The sequence below is a fragment of the Rhinolophus sinicus genome, chromosome 14, assembly GCF_057876585.1.
Source record: "Rhinolophus sinicus isolate RSI-liver-muscle chromosome 14, RSI-T2T, whole genome shotgun sequence".
Lineage (NCBI taxonomy): Eukaryota > Metazoa > Chordata > Mammalia > Chiroptera > Rhinolophidae > Rhinolophus > Rhinolophus sinicus.
In genome coordinates this window covers 180,151,779-180,163,384 of record NC_142514.1, presented here as the reverse complement: position 1 = coordinate 180,163,384, position 11,606 = coordinate 180,151,779, and the positions used below count along the sequence as shown (strand labels likewise).

Below are 11,606 nucleotides of genomic sequence, written 5' to 3'. Positions count from 1 at the left end.
CCCCTGGTATAATTGTGTTTTGGTCAATTTCTCCCTTTAGTTCTGTTAGTAGTTGCTTGGTATATTTCGGTGCTCCTTGATTGGAGGCATAAATATTGATGACTGTTATGTCTTCTTGTTGTATAGTCCCCTTTACAATTATGAAATGTCCATCTTTGTCTCTTGTTATCTTTTTCACCCTGAAGTCTGTTTCATCTGATATCACTATAGTTACACCTGATTTTCTCTGGGTACCGTTTGCTTGGAGTGTCAATTTCCACCCTTTCACTTTGAGTCTATGCTTGTCCTTGTAGCTGAGATATGTCTCTTGGAGACAGCATATGGTTGGGTTTAGTTTTTTGATCCAATCTGCTACTCTGTGCCTTTTTATTGGTGAGTTCAGTCCATTTACATTTAGGGTGATTATTGATATGTGAGGATTTCCTGTCATTCTATCTTTAGTTTTCTGGTAAGGCTGTGTCTCCATTGTTTCCTTGCCTTTTTATTGTTGTCTATTATTTCTGTGTGGTGGTATTCTATGATGTTTCCCTCTGTTTCTTCTTTTATTTCAGTATATATTTCAGTTCTGGATTTTTTTTTTTTTTTGAGTGGTTACCCTTAAGTTTATGTAAAAGAAAGTTTGATATTTAGAGTATTCCATTTTCTTCAGCACGCTTACTTTCTCCATTCCCATATTCCGGTTCAGGCCTTTACTCTCCCCCTTTTTGAGTTTTGGTTGCCACAAATTGTCCCTGTTGATGGTGGTCGAATAGCCTCCTTTAGGATTTCTTGTAGTGCAGGTCGTGTATTAGAAAATTCCTTCAGCTTCTGTATGTCTGGAAAGGTCTTTATTCCTCCTTCATATCAAAAGGATATCTTTGCTGGATATATTATTCTTGGATCATGATTTCTCTCTTTCAATAGTTTGAATATTTGGTTCCACTCCCTCCTGGCTTATAGAGTTTCTGCTGAAAAATCTGATGATAATCTAATGGGCTTTCCTTTGTAGGTTACCATCTTCTTTTCCCTGGCTGCCTTGAGGATTCTTTCTTTGTCGTTGATTTTAGACAGCTTCAACACAACGTGCCTTGGAGAAAGCCTGTTGGGATTGAGGTAACTAGGTGTTCTATTTGTTTCTTGGATTCGAGGGTCCAGTTCTGTCCACAAGTTTGGGAAGTTCTCATCGACAATTTGTTTGAATATATTCTCTGTTCCCTTCTCTCTTTCTTCTCCTTCTGGTATGCCCATTATTCTTATATTGCTCTTTCTGATGGAGTCAGAAAGTTCTTGTAGAGTTCTTTCATTTCTTTTAAGTCTCAAGTCTCTTTCTTCTTCCATCTGTGTAATTTCCAGGTTTCTATCTTCGATGTCACTGATTCTTTCCTCCATCTGGTCATCTCTATTACCTAAGTGGGTTATTTCATTCTTAATATCTTCTATGAGTTCTTAATCTCCAGAAATTCTATTTGGTTCTTTTTTAAAATTTCAATCTCTTTCGTAAAATGCTCATGTTGTTCTTTGATTGTGTTTCTGAGTTCATTAAACTGCCTTTCTGTGTTTTCTTGCATCTCATTGAGTTTTTTCAGAACTGCAATCTTGAATTCTCTGTCATTTAAGTCACAGATTTCCGTATCTTTAAGTTCCTTTTCTGGAGACTTTTCACTTATTTTCTGAGCTGTCTTGTTGTCTTGATTATTTATGGCAATTACTGATGTATTATTTCTCTTCTTAGACATCTCCAGGAGTGGCTTCTGCAACAGGTTGATAGGAAGAGGTCTTTCTTTTGTTTTCCAGTACTTGTTGGTAGAATGTTTTATTTTCTCTCTGACTGCAGCCTTTTTTTCTCTCTCACACGGTACTGCTATATTTTCTCTGCACTATTCCAGCTTCTCACACAATGGGGGGATTCCCTGGGAGACGGGCTTCTCCTCTGTTAATTAATAGTTCGCCTGGGTCACAGGGTGCAGTGTCCAGGTGGGTATGCGGAGAGCTTCTGAAGTTCCAAAGCTCGTCCAGCTCCTGATTCAGAGCCCTGATGTTTTAGCAGTTCTGTTTACTCCTGCAGGAATCTGCCCAGATAGGTGGGGCCAGGGGCCGGGTGAGTTGTGACAAGTGGCCCAGAGCAATGGCAGCGACCACCACCACAGTCGGTCCTGCTTCCACAGCTCCCTCCCTTTTGCCGAAACTAGTTGGGCTGCGAATCTGTGTCTGCAGTCCACAGGTCTCAGAACAGCAAATATTCTGTTCTTTTGATCTGACACTGCTACTGTTCGTTTCTAGCACTGGGCAGGTGGGGGCGGGGCGAGCTCTGGGAGGGGAGGGAGGGGGCGGCTAGTCTCAGTGCCTAAGGCTTCCGTTCTCTGCTCAGCAGTGCGGGCTTAAACCACCGTTTTCAGCCTCTTCCCTCAGTCTTTTCTCCGAGGTTTCTGCCGTGAGCGTTGGGTTCAGCCATGTTATATGCTGCCCCCTCAGCCCTGTGGGCCATAAGCGGAGCCCTAGCAGTCCGAGTTCTTCCCTCTCCCGCAGCTGCGGTAGTTCCGGGAGGCAGCGAGCTCGGAGCACTGAGCTGTGTCTGCGTCCTGTGGCTGCGTGGCTCCATCTCTGTACTTCTCGCTTCCTCCTGCCCCACTCGCGCAATTCGCCCACCTTTAAGTCAATTCAGTAGTGGGCCTCTTCGTCTTGCCTGCTGTGCAGGGAGTCCTTTGTGGAGTTATTGTTCGATTAGTTGTAAAGTCCAGGGGAGATTTACAGAGGCTCACCTCACGCCGCCATTTTGATCAGAATCGCAAATGTAATTCTTCTACCTCACATTTATCTCTACCTGAGACAAGGGTATTCAAGGTAAAATCTGTGAATAATTCACCTCCACTCCAAATCTATCGTGTCTGGTTTGTCACAGAGGGTGATCAATAAATGTCACACACAGTGACACCAAAGGCTACTTCACTGCTCTGGTTTCTGAATTTGGGGACTTGAGTAAAAGTGCCTTCTCGGAGGAGGAAAAAAATCAGGCCAGCAATACAGGCATTCTCACATTTTGGTTTTTCCATCTGCATTTTCAACTGATGCTTTTACATGAGCTTTTGTGAACAGAGTTATTGTATTTGATTCACCTGAGAATGGTCCTCATGTGCTTTGCAGAAAACATGGAGGTAAAGAGACACACACTTTACTGTGGGGTCATGGACATGAGGTGGAGTTTTGTTTCCTGAGTAAGAAGCTGTGAAGGGCTCAGTGTATCAGCAGGTGACAGAGCTGATCCATAATGACTGAGGCACCAGGCAGAGTCCTAATGAAATCCTGTTCAAGGAGTCAGTCACCCGTTTCATTACTAATGTCCTTCACTTACCTTTGGAATGAAGTGCCCAGCAATGGTCAGCTGGGGTGAGGGGACACCCATAAGAACATGACCTTCTTCTCTATTTCTAGCTTCTTCCTAATTCATTAGTGTCCTTGGCAACTGAAGCTCCACCTGAATTACTAAAAAAGTGAGTCCCAAACAATCCAGATTGAGAATAATGTATTCACAGGGAATTAACTATTGACTCATCTCTCAGGCTCTCTGCCATTTGTTTTTTCTTCAACATAAGCCAACTTTGTTTCTCTTGTTCCTGTTCCCTTTATGTTGTCCCTGCTCAAATGCATGCGGCTTTTCTATCCTATGAGGCTGTCCTGTCCCTCTCTTGACACCAAGAGGCACACTTTGCACACTTCCCTTCCCTTGCCAAGTGCCATGTGTGCTCAGGGCCTCTGTACTTGCTGTTCCCTTGACCTAGAACACTCTTCTCCAGATGTTCCCCGGGATTTCACCATCCAAGGTTAAAAGTCCCTGCTCCGATGCGTGCCTGGGCCACTTTACAGGACGGATGCCCTACAGGTTGTTTGTTGTTCTTTACACCATCACTTTCCCTGGATCTCACAGTCAACTGTATGTGTGTTCATTGTCACCCCAGTGAGAGAGAGGTAAGCTACACGAAAAAGCTAACAAAAACTGGACGAAATTTAATTCTACATTTATAATCAAATTCGTGAAATTTACTTAAATAAGTGAGATATTCTTTGCAAAAACAATCTTCAAAGTAGGCGAGACTAATATTTTCCCACTCCATTCTGTGGGTGAGGGAAGTCTGCCTCCAAGAGGCGGAATGAGGTATTGCACCCAGCCCAGGTGTTGCCTGAAGCAGGAGGAACAGACACACAGGGTATGAACCATTTTGTACCTAGGAGATGGAGAAGGAAAAGAGAAGCAACACGAGGAGGAGGAAGGGAAGGAAAAAAAGGAGGAGGAGGAGGAGGAGGATGGGGACACAAAAAACCACCCTAATAATGAAACAAAACGGCTCATAACATTGTAATTAGCTTTTCTTTTTTTCAGCAAGCATGTCTGCATTCATTGCAACTACTGTCATGTGACGTTATTGCAGTTCCAAAGTCGTTTTTGGTTCGAAAACTCAGTCTCCTTCGTTTCTATGAACAGAACTCAGGGTGGCTGGGTTCTGGGTGTTTCCCCGCTGTGGCTTCCTGGCCCAGCGCCAGGTTCATCCTGTGACTCCTCCCCTCGCTGGGGGGAGGGGTTACGTGGCCACCAGGAGCATAAAAGGAGGAGCTCAGCGCCCTCAGCTCCAAAGTGAGTCCCTTCCTCGCTGCCACACCGCACTCACCAGCCCACAGCCGCTGCTGCGCCATGAAGCTGCTGACCGTCCTCATGCTGATCGCCCTCCCCGTCTCCTGCTTTGCAGGTGAGCACTGACTCGGAGGGCGGGCTTCGCTTTGCAGGGTGTTGTCAGGGCCCCTGTGGACGACCTCCTGTTCCCCACAGCCCAGCACAGCGCCTCTCATTTCTCCAGGGTCCTCGTTTTTCATGTGTTTGGCTTCTCTGGGCTGTGGAAGCCAGGAAGGGGGTGCAAGGAGGCAATGTTTCAGGGCTTGAAGGAAATCCCAGATCCTGAGTTTACTCTCCTAGATGTGAGAACTCAAGACCGTTGACCATAATCTTTCTGAATGTGCGTCTCTCCTGGGATGTAAGATGACAAACACCCTAGCTGTGCCCATAAAGGAATTCATACCTCTGTAAGTGAGCCCACTTTTGCATGCTTTCATCCCAGGTTCTGGCTGCACGCTCCTTGAGGAACTGATAGATGATACAATCTCTTCTGAAGTGGGCGTTGATCAGTTCCTCACGGAACTACAACCCTTTATAAGTGGTGAAACCACTGCAAAGGCCCTAAAGCTACTGAAGCAATGTTTTCTTGACCAGGATGATGAAACTCTGGACAACATCCAAGTGATGATGGTAATTTCGATTTCTTCTTTAAGTGTTTTCAATCCACTGGACAGAGACAAGCAGCCTCTAAGTCTAATTATGCCAAAGCAAGTGTCGACCATGCTTTATTTCCCCGGCTTTCATTGTTGGTGAGTGTGAATAACACTGTCACACCAAGAAAGCCATCCGAGGTTCAGTGCTGCTCTGTCTCTTCACTTTGTGGAATCCTTAGTGAGTGATAAATGAAAAGGGCAAAGAGGGATAAAATTGCTTGGGCAAAAGCTCCCCTAATCGTCAGCTTAGAAAATATCTGATTTTTAAGACCGTCCTTCACTTTAAGGGTGATCAGATAAATGAATTCCTCTTGTTGATAGATCAAATAGTAAAACATTTTAAAGACTTTCTAAATAAATCCTGTCTGCATCCTAAGATTGGATCTGTATCCTCAACCGGGTTGTTAAAATCTTTCATTACAAAGTTACTTACTATATCCCTCTGCGCCATAACCCCAAACCTCAGGAAAAACGCTTATTTGTCTGTGTTCCCATGAGTGTGGTCATTTATGTGCTAATCAATGAATAGGACCCATACACACCTCCTTCATCCCTTTGAAATCCTCAGATCTATCACTTCTCTATCCCCTGTGGGCTGTTAGGTAAAATTCCATAATTATGGTTTTCTTCCTCCATCATAAGCCTCATAGAATCTTGACCCTTGGCGGCACACAAGTCCTTCTGGAGCCCTATTGCATTGAGCGTCAGGGTCACTGGGATTGTTGGGTCCCCTCATAGACAAGAGTTCGCTCTCCAATGGAAGGGAATTATTCACATGCTTCCTGCACCCAGGGCTTCAGGTCCATCTCCCTCCCTCACATTTCACAGTGATCTTGTACCCCAGAGTGTAAATATATGACACAATATAAGTCAGTTCATGCTGGAGCTTCCGTTTCTTGGCTGATGTTGTTTTGTAGAATCTGGACTCTGGAATTCATCTTCTCTTAATTCCATTGACACTTCCTTGTCATCTCCAACCTTGTCTTCCCAGGAACCCATTTGCCTCACTGTCCATCCTTTGACTGTGTCCTCCTGTGACAAATTCTTACAATCAGTGTCATTCTTTCATGAACTTCTTGTTGGACACACATTTTGTACCAAGCACTGCTCTTAGCATCAGGATACATCAGTGAGGAAAACAGACAAACATCCCTTCCCTCAGGATGCTTATATTTTATTGAGGGGAGAAAAATAATGAAGCAAGTAAAGAGATAAATTAAAAAGTATATTGGGAGGTGATAAATACCACAGAGGAAAATAAGGAGAGGAGGAAGGGTGGGCGTGCGGTTTTAATTAGGACGGACAGGGAAGAGCTCAGTAAAGTCGTCATGTTTCAGCCCAGATCTGAAGGAGGTGAGGCAGAGAGTGCGAGGCGTCTGGGAGATGAGTATTCCAGGAGGAAGGACTCTCCAGGGTCTGGATTCTCTTTAGTTTTTACATAAATAGGTGTCATCATAAATTACATTAGGGACCAATATTCCAGGAAACAACAGATTAAGGTTCTGTTGGCCAACCTATGTGAGATGCTAAAAGGTGGTGATTCTGAATACTAGCCCGCATCTGAGTCACCTAGAGGTCTTGCTGAGACAGCTTGTTGGTCCCATCCTTGACTTTCTCATCAGAAGATCTGCGCTGGGGTCCAAGAAGTTGTGTTTCACACAAGCTCCCAGGTGATGCTGATGTTTCTGGTGTGGGAGGAGCATATTTAGAGAAGCAGTGCTGGGGGCAACCTGCCGGTCTCCCCAAGATGTGTCTTACGAGTCTGAGTTTTTGGGCCAAAAACAAGGTTGGCACTTGGGGGATGTGAATGGACTAAAGAAACCACTCCTACTTATCACCATATTTGAAGCTCAGTGGAGCAGGGGCTGTACATTTGCTTCTACTCGGAGAGTGTCCCCAAACTCTAGGTTGTGCCCCAATGGGACCCGGACAGGATTCCAAGCACTATGAGCTGCATGCGTAGGGCAGGGCAGGGGGAGAAATGTTACGGAAGTTCAGGAGTAAACCAGTCATTTCTTGTATTTTCCTTCCTTCTTCTTAGGTGTGAACCAAAAGAGATACCATTGGACCATCGCTTCATGGCAAAAGTTGGTGAATGAGATGAAGGAAACAATGTCTGATGTCCAGCAGCCGTTCCCACGTCATGGGCCTCCCTTGGCAGCTCACAGCTTGTAGCAAGAAGTGTGAGCCCGCGTTAGGTGGACGAGGGCTGCTGGCAGGTGGTCTGTGGAAGCAGCGAGTAGTGGTGCCTCAGCTCACACATTTCCTGGATGACCCTCATGGCAGAAATCTAGGATCACCTAGGATCACTATGGCAACGGAAGAAGGAAAAAAGTGGGTTTGAGGAGTTTATAACATAGAGTACAGTGGTATTGTGGTTACCAGTACAGATGCTTACACCTTTGATGAACCCCTGACAGGCTCAATTTTGATACTTCTTAATTATGTGATGTAAAATGCCCATGGCAGTTCACGCCAACCTCCAGCTGCTCATGGCAGCCCAGCTCCAGGAAGAGCTGTTGCTCACAATATTAGCTGTAGAGGGTGCAGTTCACTGGCCCATGTGGGAACCCAACCGGTGACCTCAGCGTTAGGAGCACCGCACTCCAACCACCTGAGCCACGGGGCCAGCCTCCCAATATACTTTTTAATCTACCTCTTTATTTGCTTCATTATTTCTGTACCCTCGATAAAATATAAGCATCCTGAGGGAAGGGACTTTTGTTTGTTTTCCTCACTGATGTATCCCGATGCCAAGAGCAGTGCCTGATACGAAATGTGTGTCCACGTGTGCTCCAATGTTCATTGCAGCTTTATTTACGGTGGCCAAGACATGGAAACAACCAAAATGCCCTTCGATAGATGAATGGATAAAGAAGTTGCGGTATATATACACAATGGAATACTATTCGGCGGTAGGAAAAGATGAAATAGGACCATTTGTGACAACATGGATGGATCTTGAGAGTATAATGCTAAGCGAAATAAGTCAGACAGAAAAAGCAGAGAACCATATGATTTGACTGATATGTGGTATATGAACCAAAAACAACAAAAGAACAAGACAAACAAATGAGAAACAGAAACTCACAGACACAGACAATAGTTTAGTGGTTACCAGAGGGTAAGGGGGTGGGGGGTGGGAGATGAGGGTAAGGGGGATCGAATATATGGTGATGGAAGGAGAACTGACTCTGGGAGGTGAACACAAAATGTGATCTATAGATGACGTATTGCAGAATTGTACACCTGAAATCTATGTAACTTTACTGTCACCCCAATAAACTTAAAAAAAAAAGTGCATCCAACAAGAAGTTTATGAGTGAATGACCATGATTGTAAGAACTGGTCACAGGAGGACACAGTCAAAGGATGGACAGTGAGGCAAACGGCTTCCTGGGAAGTTGGGGTCAGAGATGAGGAGGAAGCAGCAATGGAATTGAAGAGAAGGTGGATTCCAGAGTCCAGATTCTACAAAAGAACCATCAGCCATGAAACGGAAGCTCCAGCATAACCTGACTTATATTGTGTCATATATTTATTCTCTGGGTACAGAGATGACTGTGAAATGTGGGGGAGGGAGATGGACCCGAGCTCTAGGGGCGGGAAGCATGTGAATGATTCCCTTCCATTGGGGAGCAAAGCCTTGTCTGTGAGGGGACCCAACAATCCCAGTGACCCTGAGCTCAACACAATAGGGCTCCCAGAAGGACTTGTGTGCCGCTAAGGGTCAAGATTCTCTGAGGCTTATCATAAAGGAAGGAAATTATAATTATGGAATTTTACCTAACAGCCCACGAGGGATAGAGAAGTGATAGATCTGAGGGTGTGAAAGGGATGAAGCAGGTGTGTATGGGTCCTGTTCATTGGTTTTCACATAAATGACCACACTCATAGGAACACAGACAAATAAACGTTTTTCCTGAGGTTTGGGGTTATGGGCACAGAGGGGTATGATAAATAACTTTGTAATGAAAGATTTTAACAATCCGGTTGAGGATATAGATCCAATCTTAGGATGCAGACAGGATTCATCCCTGCCCTGCCTGAGCCCCCTTTCTCGCTGGCTGTTCCCCTCCCTGCACACTCAGACCAGGGACACAGAGAGCCCGGCCATGGTGAGCCTGGCTCAGCATGGACACAGGGACTGAAGGAGATGTGGGAACTTGAGCTTGTCGCAACCACCAGGACCTCAGGGCCTGAGCAAGGCAGAGATCGTCCCGGAAGATGGGGTGAGAGGGGAGGAAAATCACTTTCCAGAGAAGGGTCGATGTTGGGCTACAGGTGGTGAGGAACAGCGTGCTGCTCAGATTCTGCAGTCCTGCACCCATGAGCTCTTCATGAATAATGTGTGTGTGCGTGTGTGCGAGCACACGCGTGTGTGGTGTGAGTCTCTCTAAAGCCTCCATTTTCATCAGATCACAAGAAAAGAATTTTAGGTTTGCAGATACTTTTTTGACATGAAATGTATTTGATGTTTCAACAAGTGTCTTGCAATTTGCAGCTCAAAAGATCAAAAAAAGAAAGTTGTGGTTTCTACCAATGGACACTCGGTTCTGTTCTTTCTCTGTAGTCGTCTGAGCCAAAGGTCTTGTGGAAATATGTAAAACACGTTATATATTGTTTGCTGGAAAACAAAACAGACATCACCCCGCCACCACTGAGACTGTGGTGTAGGAGGGTCCCTTGGGATATTGGCTGTTTACCTCTTGCATCTCGACTGGCTGCCAGCGAGAATATAGTGGTATTAACCCCCTATCCATGACTCCGTTGTCCCTTTTCGGCCTTACTGTATCCTGCGTTCACCTGCCGGAGCTGAGCCCCTGTATTATAGTGGGCTATTCAATTTCATATTCTTCACTTCTGGGAAATCTTCTGGATGTTTTTCATTGGTGACTTTCTTCCCATCACAATGTCTCTCATTCTAGAAGCCGGTTAGTTGAACATCCTACAAGGAAGCGTTAGCAACTTTTCTTTTCTCATGTTTGTGTTCTTTATCCTTCCACTATGAATAAATCACTTTTGTTACACATATCTTTTGTCTTCCAACTCCTTTATTATTTTTTTCCACCTGTCATATTTTTTATTTTTCCAGAGCTGCTAGTACTTTGAATCTTTATTAACCATGAAGAGAGTAACAGATCTTAGTAACCTGAGCTTTCTGCAGACCCATGAAGGTGTCCCACGAGAGGAAGAGACTGGCCCAGAGAACTTATACCAGACCCAAGAGTATGAGTGAATTAAGAACTTTGTCTCCTTATCTCTCCCCATTTGTAAGCCCTAAATCTGTCAGAAACTATGGTTAGCAGGTTGAAGAGAAAAAGGGAAGCAAAGGGGAAAAAGTATTAATTGTGACACAATGTGAAGTTTTGATTCTTATACAGGCCTGGATATACTAACTTCTAAAGGGAGACATTGAACTTCACATGATAGGCATAGAGAACCACTGAAAATTTCATTCATCTTCACTGAACAGGTGGTGATCATTACCTGTTCTATTCCTGGGAATATGGTAAGATAGGTTATTTGCACCATCCCACTCATGGGGAGGGGGAGTGGGGAATGCTGAATATTGGTGAGTTTTAAAGAGCAAAAAGTTTTCAATTTTGATTTTTACCTGTATAGTTCATACTTTTTGTGACTTGTGTAAGAAATCTGTGCCAAACATAAAGACATTGAGATATTGTCCTGTTTCCTTCTAGCTTTTTATTTTCAGCTTTTACATTTAGGCCTATGGTCCATCATGAATTAAACGTGATATATGGTGAGGTTGGGATTTGTTTAGTATATCCAATTGTTTCAAGACAACTTGTTGAGTTATCCTTCCCACACTAAATCGCCTTTGCACCTTTGTGAAAAGCTAAATGACCATATATTCGTAGTTCTATTTCTGGACTCTATATGGTTCCAAGGATCTATTTGTCTATCTTTACACCAGTATCATACTATCCTGACTACTGCAGCTTTGTATTAAGTTTTTAAGTTATGCAGTTTTGCCCCTCCAAATTTTTTCTTATGTTTTCAAAATTGTTTTGGCTATTGTAGGTCCTGTGCAGTTAAATATAGATTTTCCAGTTGAAACCAGATTTTTTTCATAAACTTACAAAAGAAAAAAAACCTATTTGGACTTTGGTTGAGATTGCATTGCATTAAATCCGTCCATCAATTTGGAGGAACCTGACATCTTAAGAATACTGTTTCTAATCGATGAATACTATGTTTACCTCGTTTAGCTCTTCATTAATTTCTCTCAGCAATGTTTTATAGCTCTTACTGTACAGGTCTCTCACATCTTTTATCAAATTTTTCCA

General features: G+C 44.0%; 1 protein-coding gene across 1 annotated transcript; it reads left to right on the top strand.

The window, feature by feature from the left end:
• The first annotated feature begins 4,580 nt into the window (after window positions 1-4,580).
• On the top strand, window positions 4,581-5,433 carry LOC148755975 (mammaglobin-A-like). Its single transcript, XM_088790014.1, has 2 exons — window positions 4,581-4,718; window positions 5,085-5,433. Exons 1-2 carry the CDS (start codon window positions 4,664-4,666, stop codon window positions 5,393-5,395), a joined length of 366 nt encoding a protein of 121 aa, XP_088646140.1. The 5' UTR covers window positions 4,581-4,663; the 3' UTR covers window positions 5,396-5,433.
• The last annotated feature ends 6,173 nt before the right edge of the window (window positions 5,434-11,606 follow it).

Coding starts and splice junctions, on each gene's coding strand:
- LOC148755975 (XM_088790014.1), top strand. CDS start 4,664: ATGAAGCTGCTGACCGTCCTCATGCTGATCGCCCTCCCCGTCTCCTGC. Junction 4,719..5,084: donor CCCCGTCTCCTGCTTTGCAG/GTGAGCACTGAC, acceptor CTTTCATCCCAG/GTTCTGGCTGCACGCTCCTT.